This window comes from Chrysemys picta, chromosome 4, assembly GCF_011386835.1.
Source record: "Chrysemys picta bellii isolate R12L10 chromosome 4, ASM1138683v2, whole genome shotgun sequence".
Classification (NCBI taxonomy): domain Eukaryota; kingdom Metazoa; phylum Chordata; order Testudines; family Emydidae; genus Chrysemys; species Chrysemys picta.
In genome coordinates, this window is record NC_088794.1 from 49,187,686 (window position 1) to 49,211,459 (window position 23,774).

At 41.0% G+C, this 23,774-nt stretch overlaps 1 protein-coding gene across 7 annotated transcripts in view; it reads right to left on the reverse strand.

Moving 5' to 3' along the window:
- The window catches only part of GALNT18 (polypeptide N-acetylgalactosaminyltransferase 18), a 445,377-nt gene that overhangs the window by 225,187 nt on the left and 196,416 nt on the right, over window positions 1-23,774 (reverse strand). For all 7 annotated transcript variants that reach the window (XM_065594861.1, XM_065594856.1, XM_065594858.1 and 4 more), the window contains 2 exons: window positions 16,875-17,067; window positions 930-1,096 (listed from right to left, as the gene is read on the reverse strand). In XM_065594861.1, the coding sequence (XP_065450933.1) occupies window positions 930-1,096; window positions 16,875-17,067 (360 nt within the window). The remainder of the gene's footprint in view (window positions 1-929; window positions 1,097-16,874; window positions 17,068-23,774) is intronic.

Sequence of the window (23,774 nt, forward strand, 5' to 3'; positions counted from 1 at the left end):
TAACGAGGCTAGGGATGGAACAGAAGCCCTTCATTTGGCATTCCCCTTCAGCAGAACGCATTTTGATCCCACTTAAATTTTATGAGTTTGAAATTAACTCCCAGCAGAGCCCAACCTTTCAGAAAGTTAAATGTCCCATGGGCTGCTCATTTAAAATTTCATCTGCGATGGTTCCAGAGGATGAAATATGTAAGTAACGCCCAGCATGGCCCCACTGAAAATCATCTAAGGAAACCACTAAGCATGTCAGAAATTAACGGGCCTGCTCCTCAGCCTGAGGGTTGGAAAGTCCACGTGGAGACATGAACTAGGTGAGCAGCAAACAATGAGATTGGGATTGGCAGTCAGAGCCTATGAGCAGTCAGGAGGAACAAAGAGTTAGCAACCTGGTGGAGAGCAGCCAAGGAACAGAGACAGATGTGTAGGAAGAAAAAGATAGGCTTTACAGGAAAAGAGACAGAGCACGCAACAAAGCTAGAGGGGCACAGGGAGCAAAAAGGGAGCAGGCTTCTGGGCCCAGAGACTGGAGGAAGAGGATGCCTGGGAGCAGAGCAGACTGCTACGAAACATTAAAATCCTTTCCAATGTCTCCCATCCCTATTGTTCTAACTAACAGGGCTCTACTGAGCACATTAAACATAGGGAATGATGTTCTGTTCTCCGCCTCTTTTCTCACTGACTTCAGTGTCAAGTAGTTGTGCACATGTGAAGGCAAAACTTGTCCCAGGAGAAGGGTCTAAGGCTATGCGGGTGGGGGGAGGGAGGGAGGGAGGAGAGGAGAATAGTGAAATACTCTGGCATTTCTCAAACACACCATCTGAAATTCTAACAGGATGTCTGTGATTCAAAATCTAAGGGAAATTTATGTTTATATAGTCATACACAATCCAGTCTGTATGAAAAAACTGTGTTTTAAAGAGAGCCCTTACCATTATTACTGTTATCATCCACTAAGACAATTTCTTTGAGCAGGTGAGGAGGAGTCCGGTCAATGGCAGAATGAATGGAGCGCAGAATCACTGAGAGTGCTTCATTAACAAATATGAAAACAACGCTGACCTCAGGAAGGCTATTGGGAAATGTGAGGTTTCTGCACCTGAAAATAAAATACAATAAATATAAACTGCTGTAAGTTTCTAAGTTCATTATAGCTGTGTCTACACTGATATTGTGATCGCTGGTGGGAGATTTCCCAAAACTGCCTGTGACCTAAACTTCAGATGATTCCCTCGGCCTCTTGAGACTGAATTGGGCTGGAAATCATAAGAACAGAGATTCTCTTAGTATTTTGATATTTCTCCCCTCCCCCCATGACAAAAAGAAATCTCATATGCAGGCAAAAATGAAAAATATGTTTTTATAAAACATGTCCAGGTCCAGAAGAGGCAAACTGGTTCACCCATCTCTAATAGTTACACCAAAAACAAGTTCATACAGCATCCACCACCATTAGTTCTTATGCATCAGTACAAGAAAGTAGCAGTTACAGTGGTATTTAGATTTACTGATCTCTACTTGCAGTGTGATCTTTTGGCTACAGATCAAATCTTACTTTCCATAAGCCAGTTCCTATTTCTGCTGATGTGTTTGCCCCTTCCTTCTACTCATAACAGGACCTTCAATTGTAAGGATCAGATTGAAATGTAGTCTTTGATTTTCTTTGATGTTTCCAAAAGGCCTGAAAGAATGTCACACGTTTTTGAGTATCACTCCACTGCAGATAAAAAAAAAATATATGTGGAGTGCCACTTATAGTCAATTACTGTACCACTTGACTGAACTACCTCACCACTGAATGCTTGGTAGTTGCTCTATCCTCCAAAGCTTGATAATTTGCTTCCATGAGCTTCTGATTTGGGAAGATGTTGGTTTTATGACTATATGCCATGATCTTTCTGAAGAAATGACTGAAAGACAATTTTAGTCACACTGATCCTTATAACAGAATTTCACTGTACTTTGAAAATCACTTTTTAGCAGGGGATCAGCTCAACATCTAATTACATGCCTGATCCTTTCAGGTGCCAAGGACCCGTAATTACCATTGGTTTCGGTTGTTTTTATGTACGCCACCTCATAGGGATCCAGTCCTGCAAGTTGCTGAGTACTTAAGTATGTACAATTCCACACACGTGCACACACACTCAATTGCATGTGTCATTCTATACACACTATCAGTAGTGTTCACAAATAATAGACTCCACAGAACTACATGCACAAAATTGCATGGACATATTTAGAAGCTACTGACCAGCAACGTTCCCTGTAAAACTGTGTGGCTGCGCAGCAATCTTGAACATATGACACAGGTCAGAAACCATGTCATTCACTTCACCTCTGTGATGCCATCATGTACTCCTTTAAGAACCTGCTGTGCTCACTGCTTGGCCAAGCCCAGGGCATGTGTGACCCCAACCTCCGTGCTTTGGGGAGAATGAAAGCGCTTCCAGTCTCAGAGGCATGCTCACAGAGGTGAAAGTAAGCCGGTACGCCCCAGTACGGCGTACTGGCTTCCCCAGGCGGCAATTTAAAGGGCCTGGGGCTCCCAGCAGCAGCTGGAACTCCAGGCCCTTTAAATTGCCGCCAGAGCCCCGCTACTAGAGCCCTGGGGCAGCGGCAGTGGGGCTCCAGGGGTTATTTAAAGGGCCAGGGCTCCCGCTGCCTCTACTGCCCTGGGCCCTTTAAATAGCCACCGGAGCCCCACCACTGCTACCCCAGGGCTCCGGGGGCTGTTTAAAGAGCCGGGACTGTAGAAGCAGGGGAGTCCTGGGCCCTTTAAATAGCCCCCAGAGCCCCGCTGCTGGAGCCCTGGGATAGCAGCAGCAACCAGGGGCTCCGGCAGAGGTTTAAAGGGCCCAGGACGGTAGCGGTGGCCGAGCCCTGTGCCCTTTAAACTGCTGCCAGAGTCCCCGGCTGTCGCTGCTACTCCGGCAGGGTACAGGGAGGACACTTACCAGTACAGGGAGGGCCGGGGCTGGCTCTGACCCCATCCCCACCCCTTCCGCCCGAGGCCCCGCCCCTTCCAGGGGCCAGAGCTGGCCCCAACCCAGCCCCATACCAGTAAGTCCCTATTTCTACTTTCACCCCTGCATGCTCACCCAGTCCTGATGGGGCCAAAGCACTGTGCACTTCCCCCCTCCCCCCAATGGTTTCCAGTGACACAGCAATTGCTGCTGCAGAGAGGCAGCCAGAGAGGGAGCTGTGGCCCAGGAGCTTCCTGGGAACAGCCGGCAGGGGCCTGAAACTCCCAGCCAAGGGGACTCCTGTTAGGGTTCCCAGTGCTGCTGCTGCTGCAGAGCAAATGGTGGGAACAGGGACAAGTGTGTGATACTGGGGAGAAGACACACCTACACAGTCCTCACTACATACAACACCCCCCACCACCACCACACACACACACACACACACACACACACACACACACACACGTATGTATAAGCTTGCTCTAGAACAAAAAATGTAGTGCTCACTGGAGTTTGCAGCCCTCTCAGTAACAGAAAAAGAAATCAGAGGTAAAATTGCTGACCAGATTCTGATCTCAGTTTCACCAATGTATACCTGGAGCGTATCTATTTCGCTGATGTAACAAAGTGGAAGACGGTCTGTTTGAAAATTAGGCCCCAAATGAAGTACGCTGTAAACAGGCCAACAGCTTGCATGCACTAAAATAATTATCAGTGTCAGCCTAGGAAGATGCTTTTGTTTTATCTTCTATGTCAGTGTCTCCAACATATAGACAGAGACATACAAACACATCATCATGGCATAACAAACCAAAAGGTACAGTGATTTTCCTTTCTGCTGTGTAGTTGTGGGAGTCAATGTACAACACTCTCAGCTGTGCACATTCTAGCTGTCATCACCACCAGTGATACTGTAGCACAGAGAGAGAAATTATGAAGAAACAGCACCAACAAAATATAGCAAAAGGCATTGCTTAATAGACAAAGAACAGTTTGATTTGGTGAAAAATATTTTCCAAGCCAATACAAAAGTGCTGAAAACGAGTTTAAAAATAAAGCCTTAATCAATAGTGACTTTCTCTCCAGTGCCAGTTGGATGAAGGACTTATTGCCCGTTTGTGAAACTATGCATCCGATGAAGTGGGCTGTAGTCCACGAAAGCTTATGCTCAAATAAATTTGTTAGTCTCTAAGGTGCCACAAGTACTCCTGTTCTTTTTGCGGATACAGACTAACACGACTGCTACTCTGAAACCTGTCACTGAAAATACAGCTTTGTTGAAGATTACAATTTGTTCATCCATTAAACCACCTAAATTAAATTTAAATAAGTGTTGCAGCCCTTTCATAAACTCATGTACAAACTCATGTCCCCCTGCTCTATGGAAGATGGGGTAAGCGGGGTGCAGGAGCAGGGGGGAGGGGGACACCCTGACATTAGCGCCCCGCCCACACACCCCCGCACAGCAAGCAGGAGTCTCGGGGAGCAGCTCCAAGGCAGAGGGCAGGAGCCGCACATGGCAGTAGGGGGAGGGATAGCTGCAATTGCTAGTCTGCTGGGCAACTGCTGCACAGGGAACTTAGGGGAGCGGGGAGCTGATAGGGGGGCTGCTGGTCCACCCTGGTTCCAAGCCCCCACCAGCTAGCTGCAACGGGCTGCTCTTCCTGCAAGCAGTGGACAAATCAGGCAGCTGCCAAACGGAGCATTATGTAACTTTAAACGAGCATGTTCCCTAATTGCTCAGCAACGTAACAACGTTAACCAGGACGACTTTAAGTGAGGAGTTACTGTATCCAAACTGAATTCCTGCTTCCCACTTTTCTCTCTCCCATAAGAGATAGAGGGCTGGGGCTTATTTTTTCCTGGCTAAATTTGTTTACACATTTTCAAATTAATCTCACTGGGGCTGATTCTCCATTGCCTAGCACCTTGGACAGACGTTCACATCAATTTAAAGTACGTGCAAACCGAATGCCATCGTGACTCAGTAGCACTAGATATGCATTTTGTCCTGGTGTAAGTGATTAGAAAGCATGCAGGGAATGGAGAATCAGGGCCCAATTGTTTCTAATCCCTCCCGTCCCTTTTGCATTAATTCTTTTCCCATCACTGATGTATTCTGGCATCTTAAGAGGAGTTCATGGATTTTTTTTCCATTGTGTGGACCATGAGTGGTTTTCACTTCCAGCAGGAATCCTCTTCCCTTAATATAGAAGGGAAACATATTTTCTTGTTTACATTGGGCATTCATGTCCGAGAGAGAGAGAAAGACCTACTTATTTCACTTACAAACTGGATTTCGACCTAAATATCCAGGACACAAGGCATTTTTACACTTGCACATCTATCACTATCCTTTCTTGGGGGAATTTTATTCAGTATGAAACACAGCATAATTCTAGCCATGAACCACCAAGTAAAAGGGGTGGAGGTGGTTAAAATGTACATTGAGGAGCATATGTATGGGAGGATATGACATGGCTCAAAACCTTGGGTCCAATAAGCTCTAAGAACAGAGTGATCACAACATAGCAAGTAAGAACTCCTGAATTCTTATGCTAACTCTGTCTCTGACTTACTCTGTGGCCCTGGACAAGACCCTTAACCTGCCTGTGGTCCGTATTCCCTATTTGGAAAGTGGGGCTGACGCCAGTAACCCTTCTCACAGGGGCAGAGTTGAGTATAGAGGGTATGTCTACACTGCAGTTAGATACTCATGGCTGGCCTGTGCCAGCTGACTCGGGCTCATGGGGCTTGGGATAAGAAGCTATTTAATTGCATTGTAGTCATCTGAACTTGGGCTGCAGCCTGAGCTCTGGGACCCTCCACATCACAGGATTCCCAAGCCCAGGTGTCTACACTACAATTAAACAGCCTTGCAGCCCAAGCCCCACAAGCCTGAGTCAGCGGGTTTTTAATTGAAGTGTAGACATACCCTCAGTAGTTACCGTTCAGTGTTTTTAAAATGTAAAATCCTAGATATTATTTATCGTTATAACAACCAGTATCATTTAAGTTGGAGTCTGAAAAATTATCTCCAGTGGCCACGTCTGCTAAATTACATAAGGCTAATAAAGCTAATGTAACTGTTGCCATGGTTATCAGAAATTTACAGAAACTTCTAACGTTATATTTGCAGCAGACTTGTAAGCAGGGGGAAGGATACATGATGATGAGTCTTCAAAATCCTTGCCCATGAAGAAAATCTATCCAGCCAGGGCATGTACATAGTGGTAATGAACTTCACTCAGTCACTGTAAAATCAGTGTCCCTGTTCTAGCCACTGGATCTCACTGCCTCAGCAACAGTGCTTTTCTACAGGATGATATATGGCATATTAGTAGTAATGAGATAAAATTCAGCATGGGTGCAGACAATGGGGTGGGGTGGGGTGGGGTGGGGGGAAAGAGAGAGCTGTGGATGGCTTTAGGCCTCCCAAAACGCAGGGATTATATTAATAAATAAAGGAAACACTATGTCTGGAATAGAAATTAATTTATCTCACTTGATTAAAAGAGGACAAATGTAGTTATGGTACAAAACCTACACCTGGAAGCAATATTAAACAGCTATTATTTTATTACTTTTTAACTCTAGCCTTCCCAAATAAAAAAAAGTTGTCTATATGCCCCTGTTCAGGAGTGGTGAATCTCTATGATGACCAAATGGAAGGGTGAACTGTTTCTGATAAAATAAGAACTGATGCAAATCACAGACTGAACCAACGCTCTAGCTAAACTAAACTAAAACAACTAACTAACTAACTAACTACAGGTACCATACACTGAATGAATAAGCAGTTTTGGGGACGAGCTACAGCAAAGCTGGAACAGAGCAGTTCTGAAGCACCTTCACTGGTGGCAAGAAGGAACTGAGGGTGGGGGGAGTGCGCAGCACCCCTTATACCGCGCCATGGAGGCGCTACTCCAGCGGTCGCTAAGGTGCTCTCCCACGGGTACTGCTAGGAGAAAAACCTTCCGGCACCGGTGCACGTGGTGAGCACGCATACCTATTGTGGTATATACATGAGCAATCACTCAAAGAAGAACTTTTAGTGTTTGCCCAAAATCAGTCTCTGCAACGTTTGCATTTTATCCTTCATTATTATTATTAACAATTATTTATTGAGGTGAGACAATGAGACAATATGACATTGTACAAACATATAAAGGGTTCCTTAATTCTTCCCTTCAGGGCTTTACAATCTATTACAGACCTGGACAACACAAGACAGTGAATAACTCTAGTAGCACATGGTTAGAGAACTTGATGTCTGGTCCTAATTTTTGACAGTGAGTAAACAAAAATGGGTATACAATTGTGTGACTAATTTGTATACACAATTACCATAACTGTATAGGCAAATAAGGCCACCACTTGTGATATCACAGTTTAGAAAAGCAGGGCTTAACAGAATTTTAAAATAAGAAAAGATAAGCAGTCAGAGAAACCGTGGCTGATAATTAGATACAAATTCAGGGCAATACAAGAATAATTAGTTTTTGGACATTTGAACTTCTAATGCTATAGATTTAATTGTAACTGACTGATTCTTATTCTTTTTAATAAAAGCTTTTGGTAAGGCAACTCCCATCTTTTCATATGCTGTGTATTTATACCGCCCTACTGTATGTTCCACTCCATGCATCTGATGAAGTGGGTTTTAGCCCACGAAAGCTTATGCCCAAATAAATTTGTTAGTCTCTAAAGTGCCACAAGGACTCCTCGTTGTTTTTGCTGATACAGTCTAGCACAGCTACCACTCTGAAACCGGTCTGCTATTGTTGAAGTAAAAATTTGCCTTTCAGTCAAAGGAGATGATGGGCAAGGTCAAGAATCAAAATGCACCTGAATAAACTTAACCTGGGGTACAATCCATTACTCACCTTGTATAATGCAACACCCTGGAGACTGCAGCTCTCTGCTGCCAGTCAAAAACATTTTTTGGAGCAGCTATTTCTACAGGGAATGGGGTAGGCAGATACAAAAAACTAAAGCAAAAATAGAAATGATATAAGGTGTTATTGAACCAGTGCACACCACCAATTGCTGAAACCAACAAAGTCTGCATGCAGGTGACACTGAGCCAGTCAGCAACACAAGGGGGGAGGGGAATGAACCAAGGGTAGTTGCAGGAGTAGAGTAAAGAAGACCAAGAAAATACTCAAGCAAAAAATAAACACTAAATATTTGACCAGACTGAGGAATTCTAAACAGTATTTAGTCATAGAATTTCTGCCTTAAATAACTCGTTAGTCATTGAGGGCCAGACACAGATACTCTTACTCGCACAGATGCTCTTACTCGCTGCAAATAGTCCCATTGACTTGACACAGACTACATGTGAAATAAAGTGCTACTCCGTATGAGTAAGAGTATCCGATAATAAAATATTGGGACAAATTTATCAAACAGTGGATTCCTGGCCAGATTTAGACCTGGTTTAAGCAAACAAACTGGCCTGGCATAAGCATGCAGATTTGGGCCTGGTGTAAGCAAATGGCAGCGCCAGAAGTCTGCAGGCCAGACTAAGCTGTAAGGTAAATGTTGGTGTAAGGACTATGTTGGGTCTAAGGTGTTCAGAAAATTGGAGTAAGTGGGAGTGCAGCGGTCACTGTTGAAACACAACATTTCCAACCGTTAGAACCAGTGCAGTTATTCCTTAGGTTTACAACAGGAAATATCTCTGGTATTTTGAGGCCCACACTCCAGTTAGTTGCTTTTCCTGTACACCAGTTAGTTATTTTCAGTCAGGAACAGATTTAAAAAAGTCTCCTTATGAAAATACAGTATTAAATATGCAGACCAAACTGACTAGAGGAGAGATTACTGTGCTTTCTTGTTTCTGTGCTTAATGCAAAGAGTATTTTGAATATACATCTTCTGCCACTACTGGATGTTCCTTTTTCACTCCATTTTAAGCCTCCAGAAGAGTAAGGTACATCCATTTTGCAAACTTATTCCATGCCAGTTTGGGGCAAGTTGAATTACGATACCACTTTACTTATTTTCCGGCGATCTTTTACCCAGCATCTCTGGCCACCATTTATATTACCAATGAATTTGGCTTTCAACTTCCAGGATATTTTCTGTTTTCTTCTGAACTTATACAACAGCTGGGAGTGTGATTCTGGCAGACTCTCTATCAATACATGATACCTTGCCTAGATTGTAGAATCCAGAAAAGCAATTGATATATCTTGACAAATAATATATATCTTACGTAGTTTGCTATGTTGTCATTATGTTTGCACCACTTTTTATCTCTTGTCTTCTGGCATTCTACCACAGATACCTACCAAACTCAGAAGTGTGGTTATACTGTAGGTAAAGGACTAGGGACAAATTCATTCACTGATGATGCAAGTGGGTGAAACGTCATAGAAATCTGATGTAAGGTAAAAGTTTCTGAAAGTATCATTGGTCAGCTAAGAAGCTTGACTAGCTCTAGCATCATATAAATAATGAGAGCTGCTTTGAGAACAGAATTTGATAGAGATATTAAAAAAGGAGCATCCAGTAGTGGCAGAAGATGTATATTCAAAATACTCTTTGCAATAAGCACAGAAACAAGAAAGCCCAGTAATCTCTCCTCTAGTGAGTTTGCTCCGCATATTTAATACTGTATGTTCATAAGGAGACTTTTAAATCTGTTCCTGACTGAAAATAACTAACTGGTGTACAGGCAAAAACATTACAGCTTTCCAAGCTTTTTCTAAAGAGTGTAGCACTTCAAGGACTTCTGAGGGTCAAATATTGTTCCCAGGCATGTCCTCAGCTAAGATGTCTATTGGTGAATGTAACATACAGAAAAATCCTTTCAGAACAGAATACATTAAGCTATGATGATGATGATGATCTATGTAATGACTCATTCATTAACAGAGGAACAACGTCAATGTATTTTTAATATTTATTACTATCACAGAGTACTCCTTCCCTCTGATGTTTATAATAATCAGAAGTTTTAAACTGAAATTTCTTTATTAGTTTACCTTCCAATCACACCACACAATGGTTTCTTATAGGTGATGGGAAGTTACATTTGTTTGTTTGTTTTAAAGCATTGAAACATTCTAAAAAAATAGGGGGAGGGATAGCTCAGTGGTTTGAGCATTGGCCTGCTAAACCCAGGGTTGTAAGTTCAATCCTTAAGGGGGCCACTTGGGGATCTGGGGCAAAATCAGTACTTGGTCCTGCTAGTGAAGGCAGGGGGCTGGACTCGATGACCTTTCAAGGTCCCTTCCAGTTCTAGGAGATGGGATATCTCTATTAATTTCTTTTCTAATAGTAATGGACTTTGGAAACAGAGCTAAGAGCACAAATGGAAGGTCTATCTATCATCCTTGGCAGAGCATCACTGAACAACACATAAGAAGCAGATGAAGTGAGGAAAGCGGTGGAAAGTCCTATGGGTTGGTGTCTCACCTTCTATAGTTCTGTAAATTACATAAAACTCAATGGCCTCTCCTGAAGTTTTCGCGCTGTCTTTTACCTTTGCTACAATTCCTTAGATCACTTCTTTAATCACACACAAGTTTTCATGGGGAAAATATCATTTTCTACTAAATTTTTCAAATTTTGATGGTAAATTTTAAACCCAAAAAACAAAACAAAAATGTTAGTTAAGTTTTTAATTGCTTTTTTGCTTGTTCGTTTCAGTTCTGTTTCTGAACATGGGAAAAATTTGGCTCCTGTTCAACTCTTTTCTCAAGTTTTTCCTTTTTTCTCCAGTGTAAAAAAAAAAAGGAAAGAAAAAGAAAGGGGAAGCTGAGAGAAACTGGGTTTACCCAGTTTCACCTTTTCTTAATTCTTTCAAAGCTTTTTCAGTGAAAAAAAGTCTGAGAAAGTGATGGATTATTCTTTAATTATTTTGTTCTATTTTTCCCCTAATTATTTTTCTATTTTAAAACTCTTTTTTAAAAGTCTGCATCAATGAGGGAAAACCACTCACACTTTGTTTTACTTTTCCAGCTAGAAAAGTGTGAAAACGGTTTCTTATAAGCGTGAGAAAATGCTAATCTCATTTTTTTAAACTTTGTTTCACAGTCATTCACATCTTTCTAATTGGGGGGGAAAGTAAAAGTGAGAAGATGTTCTCTCCCCCACATTCTCACATTTTTACTTTTTTCCAAGGTTTTTGCCAATAGGAAAAGGTTACAGAGAGTGGGGGATACCACTTGCTCTCCCACTTTTTCCTATGTGAAAAAAGGGAAGAAAGTTAGAAAAAGAGAGAAAGGGGGCAGACCTCAAAATCCAAAAACTGAAAAGGAAAACTTTTCAATTTTTGAACAATGAAACTTTTTTTTAATTCAAAACACATTTTAAATAATTTCTAATGAATCAAAATGAACATTTTCATTTAGAAATTTTGCATAAAAAATTAATGAAATATTTTATTTGAAATTTTAACAGGACTAATACATGTTCTTTTTTCCCACCTTTATTGCTCCTCAGGGCAACAATTCTGATCCTGAGAGGTGGGAAGGTCCCAGAGCACAGCCTAAGCTGAAATGTCTACACCACAATTAGACAGCCCCGCAGCCCGAATCACCTAGCATGAGCCAGCCGCAGGTGTCTAATCGCAGCACAGACATACACTTAGAGAGAAAGGATGATTTTACTGGTGAGGCACTGAATTGGAAATCAGGAGATTCCTGATTCTCCCCCTGACTCTCTGTGACACTTTAGGAAAGTCATTTAACTTCTCTGTACCTCGGTTTCCCTAGCTATAGAATGTGGATAATAACCTACTTCACGATGAGGTATGAGCTTGTGAGGAACTCATATATGACCACCACATATGTACCTCCACACAAGTGTACCTCACATGGCTGTAGCTCCCAGTAAAGACAATGTACCTGAAGCCACAACTGAACCATTGTTGCATTCTTCTGACTGACAGTTCTGTACCATCTGCTAGGTTTTCAAGTATAAAGTAGAGTGGAGTCCAATGCCTGGATTTTTCTTTTCTGTTTTTTTTTATTTTATTTTATTTTTGTATTTAAGGACTGACCACTCTTTATCCAGCTATGGATAAGCGAGGTTCTGTATGTATTTCCCCTCTTCCTATGCCAAAGGAGACTGACCTTCAAAAATTATCAGAACACACACACAGACTACCTGCTTCCTATCTCAGAAGTAACATCTCCTGTTCTCTTATAATTTGGGATGACACAGAGGTCATTTGCTTTTTGCAAATGAAATTGGCAGAAGCTCCCAGGTTCAAGTCTCCCAATGTCATCTCCAGGACTCTATGTACTACCGTAATGCTGACCAACACTGGGAATAATAACATAAGGATATGACGAACAAGTGACTCCCCTGCACTAAAGCATCACAAAACATGAATTTAATGGATGTTTCCCTTGTCTCTGCGGACATATTTAAATTCCTTGGCTATGCCATCTGCTCAATCCGCTCCTAGTTTATGATTGTTTCTATGGGCCGGATCTTGCTCCCATTCAAAGCAATCAGACTTTTACCACTGACTTGAATGAGCAGGATCAAACCTTAAGATTCTGATTTATCATGATTGTTAAGCACAACCCTTGCTTTAACTTATTGCTTAATGTGGAATAGCTGAGTTTTCTAAACACCAGGTCTTTAATATGCAATCAAAACCTTTTCCCTACAAAGCAAAGAGAACATCTCTGCTGCACACTTCCAGTCAGCTGGGAAAAGAGGTGATCCTTCTGCATGCCAAACACTGTTGTACATTCCCTGCAAAAAAAGAGAAAAGCCACATTTTTTCCTCCCTCCAGTTGTCCTGCCTCTGATTTTCATGCAAATGCAGCATTTTTCAATGCAGAAAACACTTCACTGACTGTAGTCACTCATTGGCCGATTCTTTCATTCCACGTATGCCTCATAAAAGAAATACTGGAGAACAGTTCCTCCACTGGGGGTCCACTCTGCACCTTTTACCTCCATTCCCCACCTCTCACCCCTCCATAAGCAAAGAAGAACAGTGTTATCTTTGTTTCACAGATGTGCTTCAGGGATCAGGCAACAACAAAATGTTCCCAACCAGCAAAGTAAAAAAATAATTCTGCATCTGGTCAAAAGAAGACTTGGTGCACAGCTCTGGGATTCCTTAATAACCTAACTTTCAACAATATCTTTCTTGTTCAACGTTTTACACACAGCAAGCTTCATATGCGCTGCCTGCCCTACTTAAAACAATAAGCACAGCAGAGCTGCAGCTAACCCAATGTGTTATCCCATTCCTGCCTAGAGTGAGGCTGGCACTGCTTTCTTCAAAATGGTTCCAAGCCCACTAGAGCTAGTAGTTAGCTGTTGCCAATGGTATTTTCTGCCAAATATAGACGCAGTGCTGGCTGACAGATGGGGACTGGGAGTGGGAGGCCGAGAAGTAAACAGCTCATCACTGAGATTCCAGCAGCAGAAAATAACTATCGGGAAGTACTGGGAGAGAAAGATGTGACAGAATCCCCACAGTATTGCTTATGCTGTGTGGTAAGTACTGTAGATAAGGAGGTACACAGCAGGGAACTACTCCAATATGTTATCATCATTTCAGGAGGGTTGAATATTCCATAGACGTTAGCACAATTATCATCATTTGTATTACAATAGCGCCCACAGTTCTCAACTAGGCTTGGGGCCCCACTGTGCTACCTCTTTAGAAACACATAGTAAGAGATGCATACCCCAAAGGAAAGCGAGCAGTTTCAACAGGTGAAATTCTCTCCTATACAGAGGCTGAGCACAAGGCCATGTTCAATATAAGTCGCACTTAAAACCTACTTTGAGGTATGGCAATTGCTACATTCTCTGCTCGACTTTATTTGTACAATCATTCTCTCCCATTAAAATTGATCAATTTTGCCTAAAGAAATAAGGACCCCAGGATTGGCCCATTTTTTCCATGTTTAAACATCTTTGGTTCACAAAATCTAGCCTCAGTTTTGTGAGCACAACTAATTGCAGCCCAAATCATTGCAACTTAGACCTCTAACTGCCCTACGTGGTTATACATTTAAATGTAGACAAAAACTGAGCCTATAAAACGTAAGACTGCTTCTCCAAATCATGTATATGATATGTGCCTAACATGTTCACCAGAGTTGCTGTCTCTATGACCCTACATATGGATGCAGAGGAGCTCCTCTCTTGAGTCATCCTACATCAACTGTTCAAACTCTATATGAAAGAGCAGAGAGACATACTAGCATGTTACAAAAGGAGTTGAAGTACCTGATTAAGTTAGGGTCTGGTACAGGGAGATCTTGTAAGAACGTAAGAAGAGCATAGTTTGAGAAGAAAACCTAAACTTCTGTCTATGTCTGATGGTTATTTCAGTTACCAGCAAAGCCAAAACATAGCTGGAGGCATGTTTGGACTATATAAAGTGGATGTATATTTTCTCTTCAGAGAAGAGTAACTATTTTTACTGTTTCAAAAATGACATTTTCAAGTGTGTATGGTATTTGATCTATCGTATGCTAGACACTGTAAGGCAGCCACAGGGGAATGCCATTCAAAAAATTCAACCTTGCCACCTATGGTAATTAAATTTACAGCATTTTTTCTAGTATTTTTTATTCTCAGTATCTAAAATAAATACTGGCCTAAAATACCACTGTGTAGTACGTGTTGATTTATTTAATGGTACTAACTATGCAGAAACATACTAATAAAGCGGAATAGACCAGTGCTGCATCTTGTCCAGTACCCAGTCTCTGACAGTGGCCAATATCATCTCCTTTAGAGGAAGGTGCAAAAAATGCTGCAGTGGGTGATTATGGGTAACACATTTCCAGAGACAGATCCCTCCTAACCTATAATAGTTAAAGGTTGGTTTATGCCAAGCAAATACCTGTCAAGAATGGTCTAGTTATTACTTAGTCCTGCCTTAAGTGCAGGGGACTGGACTAGATGATCTATTGAGATCCTTTTCTGTCCTACACTTCTATGAGACTTTAGTTCCCTTCCAAAAGTCTCTTATAAATATTGGCTATTGTAACTCTGGATATTTTTGTTATCTATATAAAATGTCCAATTCTGTTTTGGAATCCTGTTATGTTCTTGGCCTCAATTATATCTTGTGGCAGTAAGTTCCAAAAACTACTTGTACATTGCCTGAAAACATATTTCCTTTCATCAGTATTGAATTTGCCACATTTAATTGAATATTCCCTTGTTCTTGTATTAGGAGAAAGATCAGAAACATCTATGCATCCTATCTTCTTTAGACCATTCATTATTTTGTAGTCATGGATCGAGAAGCATATCTTACATTTTGACTGTGCAGAGTTACCTAAAGATCAAAACTTTAATGGAAATTACAAACACAATTCCTTGTAACTGGGATTTCTTTAAAAATCCCCACCGTAATAATTTTCTCTCAGACATAGTAATGTTCATGCTCTCTGACTTTTTAATTTTTTATATTTAGAGTTTTAAAAAATTAAATTGAAATCCTTGAGAAGCATCTTTTCATAAGAAAAAAAAAGCACAGGCGTGCTTCTATTCTGACAAGAACGTCTTGTTAGTCCTAGAAGATTTATTTTTTTCTAAATTAATTTACAATTAAAAAAGAAACAGATTGTTCACAAAGATACTGCTAATGGATTAAAACTAGAATGCAAATATAATTGCACAGGGCTTGATATCTTTTATGTTGGCACTGCATCAGATCTCAGATATACATTTGTAATATCTAGATTCTGGATTGGTGCTGTGATCAAACCTTTTAACTGATTCTGGGTCATTTTTTTTTACTTATTACTTTATCTAGTATATGGTACAATTTCTGTTTACTTGTTTTACTAGTTAAAACATGTGGTTTAAAGATCTGAATAAGAAGTCAACTGGTTCACTTAATGGGTTGGTAATGAGATACAAAGCCGTTCATGTCTAGATCACTGGTGCAAACCTAATCCTGGTTTGTACCAACCAGTAGTGATTACTGTAATATCGGTTTGGGTGGATTGTGAGATATCAATTTCTCTCCATCCAGTTTCCAGTGGACAAGGGTTCACATCAGAAACTTGGCACTTTTGTTTCTAGTGTAAGACGACCTGCCAAGGACTGAGTGGATGAGGAGACTTGACTCTACCACCTCTATCAGTGGTCCCACCAGAATAGGCCCAAGATGCATTACCAGAGCAGTAAAGGAACGTTTGTGCAGCAACTGGGCCCCATGCACCCTGGCAGGGGTGAGGAAACAATTGGTTACTTAGCACGGAAGCAGCTTAGTCAACGCTGGTAAACGCATGGTACCTCCCCCAGAGAAAAGCAGTTCTAAACTCCATCTGGGGCTCCACAGGCGTTCTGCCAGGAGAGGCTACCCAAGAGATGCATAGCCTGTGTGTGCTACCTGAGCTGGCCAACCTTGTCTGCTTTCTGTTCTGTACCAGCCAGCTCTGGACTTCCCAGCTTTGAGCAGACCATTCCAACATGCACTCTGCATAATTCCAGGTGGACTTCGCACCGTTGGGCTATCGCCATCTGGGTTCTACTAACTTCCAGTAATTCTGATTCATTTGCTATACTGACCATAGCTTCTGAATGAACTGCAGGTTAACAAAAAAAAATAAGCAGATTCTTCTCTGATAGATCAGGCTAAACATCAGAGCTCGCTGACCAGCTGTGCAGTATAAGTTACAGCTAGGATTTTCAAGAGGACTTAAGCGAGTTAGGCCCTACCAATGGGAGTTAGGCACCTAACTTCCTTGGGCACTTATGAAAATCTCAGTCTACACTTACTTCATAAAGCCCCTCCTTCAATTCATTCTGGGTAACCCGTGCACCAGCACTGTAATGACATAATGTTTCATAACATTTCCAGTTAAAAAGTGTGGGCTTGCTGTAGAACTTGGGAATTTTCCTAACTATCGGCATTTCAGGTACAGTTAATACTAAAGTTCAATTGAAAGCACTTACTCATTAGGCCTCAGGTCAGGTAGTGGCCTATCCAATGGTAGGCGATCACTCAAGTAAGCATTGTAGCCATAATACTGGAATTGTTTAAGGGCAATGCGTCGGTTTTCAGGACTGAGGTCCTGGCCCCAGTGAGCAAAGAGGGATGAGTCAGTGAAAGCTTCTGCAGGATTTTCTTCCAGCTTTGGTGGAGCTTCTATAAAACAAAACAAAAAAAAGATAGATTTTTAGATCTTTAATTCAAAACAAGCAACTAGTCGTTTTCAGAGCAGTGTGAGAGGCATTATCTTAGGAATGCAACTTTATTTGCTCAGAAAACAAAACCCTGCATAGAGCATATGGTTTCAGTTTTCTGCAGCCTACAACTTTCTTCAGCCACTCAACCTTTGCATTCCAGGACATTCACCAAATAATATTTTTGTCACCATATAATATTTTTGTCCTGTGTGGCAGCATCTGTGCACCTAAAAACTATTCCAGTAAGAGAGATTCGGGAAGGGGGAACCAACATTTTATTGGTGATATGCTTGGCATCTAAAAAGAACTGCATCATAATTAACAACACAGCATTTTCTCCCAAGATCTAACTGCCCATACAGTCTGTTAAACAGAACTTGTAAGACTATCTGGTAACTCCAGTCAGTGTTACACCTCTATTCTCAGGGGCCATACACAACTAAAATTCTAACCTGACAACCATGCTTAAATATTTTCCTATTCTATTAAACACAGTATGAATGAAGGACGCAGTACCTCATGAGCCCTTGATTTGTCATAGTTAATTATTGATTCACAAAAGAAAAGGGCACTGAAAAAGGTCTTCATTTTTCTGGAAGTCCATATAGTTTATGAACAGCCTCCCTGGAGACATTAACAAGTACCCAGCTAAATAACAATATCTCATTTTTTAATACAGCTGCATTCGCAAATCATAGCTCTTCATTAATGCAAGCCAGAAAGTATCTTTCCAGAAGATTTTAATGGAGTTTTCTGATGTTTCTGTTGTGCAGTAGATTCATCAGCGCTGTCTCCAGAGATAGTACAGTGTCACGCTCAACTCCTACACAATCACCTACAGATCCAAAAGGCAACTTCAGCCAGCAAGATGGAAATGTACAAAGAGAAACAGCTTGTGTAAAATGACCACCTGGGATCATAACTCCCGACATGTGTCAGGAAGCCCATCCTTTTATCTTTTTTAACATAAATTGAGAAGATTAAGCTGTTAGCTTCCTGTGAGAAGCCCTTCTTTTTTCCCTGACAACTCTGACAAGAGACTAATGAAGGGCTGGTTACTTGCATTAGCTTCCAATCTCAGTAAATATGTAGCGTTTCTTAATCGGTCATGGCACTGTGTTACTGTTTGAGTGCTAAGATCAGCTCCATTTCACTTCAAGGATGAAAGACATGCTTAGCCCTCAGTCAAACAAGAAAACGGCTCTGACAGGCCTGCTACCAATAGATCAAGGTGATGTCAGAACAGGATACAGATCGCATGATCAAATATGACTTTGCAATGGCATTTCATTAGGAAAGATCAACTAATTCAGCTTAACAAAGAGTGTCACCTGAAGAACCTGCTAATTTGAGACAGGTAGGTTAATTTTTTAACTACCAGTCCAAGAATCATAGCAACAGGCAGTTGTTTCTTGACCACAACTCCCTGATCCCCACAAGTAGTTTCTACTCATACAAATAATCCCATTAACCATAAAAGGACTACTTGCATGAGGATACCTCATGTACTAAGGCCTGTTGAGTCCACAGAATTCTTCTCACGGGTCAATGGGAACTGATGCGGCTCAGCACTTCTCAGGACCATGCACATACACCTTGATTCAGGAAAATACTTCAGTACATGCTTAACTTTAAGCACACGCTTAAAGTTATTTGGTGAATCAGAGTCTTAACTAGCAAATGAGAGAGGAGATCTAGATCAGAATTTATGGCAGTTTAGGAAACCCTCACATTCATGGACACTAAATAAAGAGATTTGCTATTTTCTTATTCATGTGGCAAAGCTATTTCTCTAGTGCTTGGAGTCTCCTTAGCCATGAATATCAACACAAAGGTTTTCAATACTCTCTCAGCTAATAGACAAAATGTTATGGATTTGCATTCTCAGAATGCCCATTACATTTTAATGTTCAGAACTAAAAGATAGCAGAGCTGCAGGGTTATGACAGCAAAAAAGGCAGGAATGAAAAATCACGAAAGAGGTAGGAAGACAACTAAGAAAAGTAAGGTAAACATTAATCTGCTTTTAAAAATTCCAATAGCAACTTGAAAAGACCTATTTTAAGGGCCAAATCCTGCACTCAGATAAATGTTAAGCTGACAGTTAAGGGCAGAAATTGGCATGATGTAAATTTTGCATTGGTGAAAGGCATTAGATACATAGCTCTGTAGGCTGAAGTATTACATTTAACCAAGGGTCATGTACCAGACAAGCAATATCAAGTCAAGCGTCTCCCATATTGTCTTGTTCATGTGCCTCCACCTTGACCATCTCTAAAACTGAGAGAGTACTTCACTTTCCAGACTCCTACCTCAGCTGCAGACAATTATTGCCAGTTACTTTGGGGATGGATTTTTGTGACCTGGACATCTTCCTGTGCATTGGAATTGGACTGAATTTAACAGCTCATTCACAAACATACAGCAAAACAGTATTCACATGGTAAGAAGTCTGCCTCACTATTGGCCACAGACCAGTCTTAAAACTTCGTGAAGAGGTGAAATGTTGTGCATCCCTTTACCCAGATTCTCCTATTTAGAGGCAGGACATTATGTAGCTTTCTCCATGCCTACTGCTCCTGTCCTCTTCCACATCCCTCCTCCCGCTAAACAGACTAATAAGATGATCAGCAATGGAGGTCTGCCTCCAAGTTGAGAAACTCTGCAAATATTTTGACAATTGTTTTTTATCTGTTAGAAAACTAACATCCTGACCTACAGGAGTATCACATTCTTCTAATCTTTGTACAGATACCTTAATCAACACATTCAAGACAGAAAATTCCACTGAGAATACAATGGGTTAGTCTTCAAAAGGTGAAAAGCAAATATGAACAATTCACACTGTAAGAAGTTGACATTTCTGAAGTTATACATCAAGACTGACTTCCCTCCTCCTCCCCCATCCTGACATTTAAAGAAAAAGGTTGTGCTAATCTGGATTTCTCCAACTCGGACATATTGCCTCTGAAGGTTTCCAAGTTTATATTCAATTATTATACTTCCAGTGTATGGCTGACTGATATATGATCTAGTCTAAACATCTCTTGCAAGTCAAAAAAGTAGCCCCCAATAAAGAAGTTGTAATTAAAAGGATGAGATTTGGGGTAGACAGATGCACATGCATAGACTTGTAGCTACCATAAAGTTCCTTTTCCATACAGCTTTATCCCAAGTAACCAAATACTGTCCTCACATTCACACTCAGCAGCCACTGAATTTCAGCTAACATTGCCGAAAAAGTATTTCTTGAAGAGATTCACTAATCTCTTGCTATTTCTTAATTCAAGCAGCATTCAGCAATCAACAAGTTAGGACCAAGACTCTTGAGCTACTGGATAGATCTGAAGATAAAAACAAACAGTTTTCAAAACTCTCACAAATCACTTGACCGTTTTTCATACACTGAGTGACCACTTCATTTCACTGAGTACAATAGGAAACATAATAATGCTAGTAAAAAATCCATTGGTTATTGAATTCAATTTGACTTGAGCATGAATTTCTAATGGCAGAATTTGTCTCCCTTTATTTGGCTGAAAGTACTCAGATAATAGAATCATAGGACTGGAAGGGACCTTGAGAGGTCAACTAGTCCAGTCCTCTGCACTCATGGCAGGACTAAGTATTATCTAGACCATCCCTGACAGGTGTTTGTCTAACCTACTCTTAAAAATCCCCAATGATGGAGATTCCATAACCTCCCTAGACAATTTATTCCAGTGCTTAACTACCCTGACAGTTAGGAAGTTTTTCCTAATGTCCAACCTAAACCTCCCTTGCTTCAATTTAAGCCCACTGCTTCTTGTCCTATCCTCAGAGGTTAAGAACAACATTTTTTCTCCCTCTTCCTTGTAACAACCTTTAAAGTGCTTGAGAAGATGGAGAGGAGACATAACAGTTTTCTTTCCCAGACTAAACAAACCCATTTTTTTCAATCTTCCTTCATAGGTCATATTTTCTAGACCTTTAATCATTTTTGTTGCTCTTCTCTGGTCTTTCTCCAATTTGTCCACATCTTTCCTGAAGTGTGGCACCCAGAACTGGACACAATACTCCAGTTGAGATCTAATCAGTGCAGAGTAAAGCGGAAGAATTACTTCTTGTGTCTTGCTTACAGCACTCCTGCTAATACATCCCAGAATGATGTTTGCTCTTTTTACGACAGTGTTACACTGTTGACTCATATTTAGCTTGTGGTCCACTATGACCCTCAGATCCCTTTCTGCAGTACTCCTTTGTAGGCAATCATTTCCCATTTTGAATGTGTGCAACTGATTACTCCACCTAGGAAGGAACACTTTGCATTTGTTCTTATTGAATTTCATCCTATTTACTTCAGACCATTTCTCCAGTTTGTCCAGATCATTTTGAATTATACTCCTATCCTCCAAAGCACTTGCAACCCTTCCCAGCTTGGTATTGTCCACAAACTTAATAAGTGTACTCTCTATGCCATTATCTAAATCATTTATGAAGATATTGAACAGAACCTGACCCAGAACTGATCCGTGCAGGACCCCACTTGTTATGCCCTTCCAGCATGACTGTGAACCACTGATAAGTACTCTCTGGGAATAACAACAAAGAGGACTTAAAGTAGTCCCTAGTAATAAATAAATGACTACTTTAAAGCAGTTTGTTTATTTAATGTGAGTTGCACTGATCTATGTCTTTGAGGACAGAATTTGGCCCTAAATCTTATACTCAATTCTCATTCTTCAAAATATAAAAGGTTACTACTTCTGAAGTTGCTGAAATGGCCCTGGGAAGCAAAGGCCTAGAAGTGAAACAATAAATGTATACTGCCAGAAGAGGTATTAATTTAGGCACATATCTCTGCTCAGATATCAGTCAGGGAGATACATCAGTTCATTGTCTCCTATATGTTTCTGGTGGGAAGGCGTTCTATGCAGAACATTTGCTACAGATGACTATATATTAATGTAGGCCTGATCTGCTTGAACTTTCCTATACCCTGTAAAAGGGGAATGAGGATTCTTAGCCATTGCAGTCATTGGCAGCTTGTCATGTTAGCATTTAGCTACTGTGGTGATAGGCATCTTAGAAATAGCATAGCTATATTAGTTGGACAATATCCAGCTCTGTTACTGAGACAAGGAGGCCTGATAGCCACACACGATCTTGCCTGGGTCTGATTGCATGCTGGAGCATCCATTTGAAGAACCGCATCCATTTTGTAACTAACTATTGACTTGCTATGTTTTTATCCTGTGCTGCTTTCTGGGCGATGGTTATTAGATCCGTAGCTAGCCTCCATACTGAATTTCACTATTACTACTTCTAACCTCCTTAACTGCAGCTCCAAAGACAGAAATTCAGCCTCCCAGCTGTATTGTTCATTATGCTGTATCTGGCAATATTCTCCCCATCTCTTCTCAGTCTGACTTTAGTTGACTGCATGGCACGTTACAGGGACACTTGTGGTCAGAAGGTATCAGCAAGAGCCAGCATCTACCTAACATCAAGATGCTTCCTTCTTAGTACTACACACACACAAAACCACACACCACAACCCTACATTTCTTAATAACTTTGTTGTCAAATAAAGCTAAATCTTATTAAAAGGTATAGAAGCTACCTGATTCAATGAAACTCCCATGCAGTACTTGATGAATATCCTTTGAAGTGGTTTTATTTGTTTTGTTTTGTTTTTTTAAACATATGGCTTGCTATTATCCTAGTAAGGTTAAATGTTCTTTTAGTAGCTTTCAATTCCGCATAACTAATTTGTAGTTATTTTTAGTAAACTGGGCCCCAGGTTGTAGTTATGGCCTGTGAGCTGGAATTCTCAACAAACAAGATGGGATTCCTCTCTTGATTTGCCGCACAGTGCCCAGGTTTTAACGAACCGGGTGATACAACGGGTTTCTCTCTATTCTAACAGGGAGAGGAAATATTGCATTGATGAGGCAGGAATGTGAGCGTGAGTGCATGTAGCTTTTCCCTGAAGTTACAGACAAATACATCACTGTGTAAAGCCAGATAAATGGGCTTTGCACAGACGTATGCTACAGCGATCGGGATGATAGAATTTCCATCTATAGCTTTGTTCTGGAAGAGGCTGCTGTGTTTCTTCTCTCTACACCTTTCCACACAGAAATTAGCCAGCGTACCTGCATAGTCATCAATCCACTAGCCACCTCTCTACTCCCAAAAACCTCACTGCTGAGAGTTACCACAAAGAATTTCTCTGTGACGTACATGGGTATGTGTAGTCCCTTCACGTAACTCTTCTGTACTGTGCCAGCCCCACCCCCCCCAAAAAACCATGCTCACTCCGGGTATGTCTACACAAAAGATGGGAGGGTGCTTCCACCAGTGCAGACACACAGACAAGCTCAACTGGGTGCTCAAAAAAAAAATACAATAACTTAAACGGTAAGGTTTTTTAGAATAGGGCAGAAATTTCACCCACTGACTTATTTGTCTGGAAAGATCTGTGCACATTTATGGTATCATTTAAATAACAGTTAATAACTGATCTTACAAACTATATTTAGGGGTGGCTTTGCCCACTACTGAAATCTAACCACCTCTGGGAAGGAACAGGGCAATCAGTTAACACCACACAAGAATGTTAGGGACTGTTTAAGAAGGAAGCAAAGAATATTGTAACTGATTGCAATTAGAGTAAGCATTTAG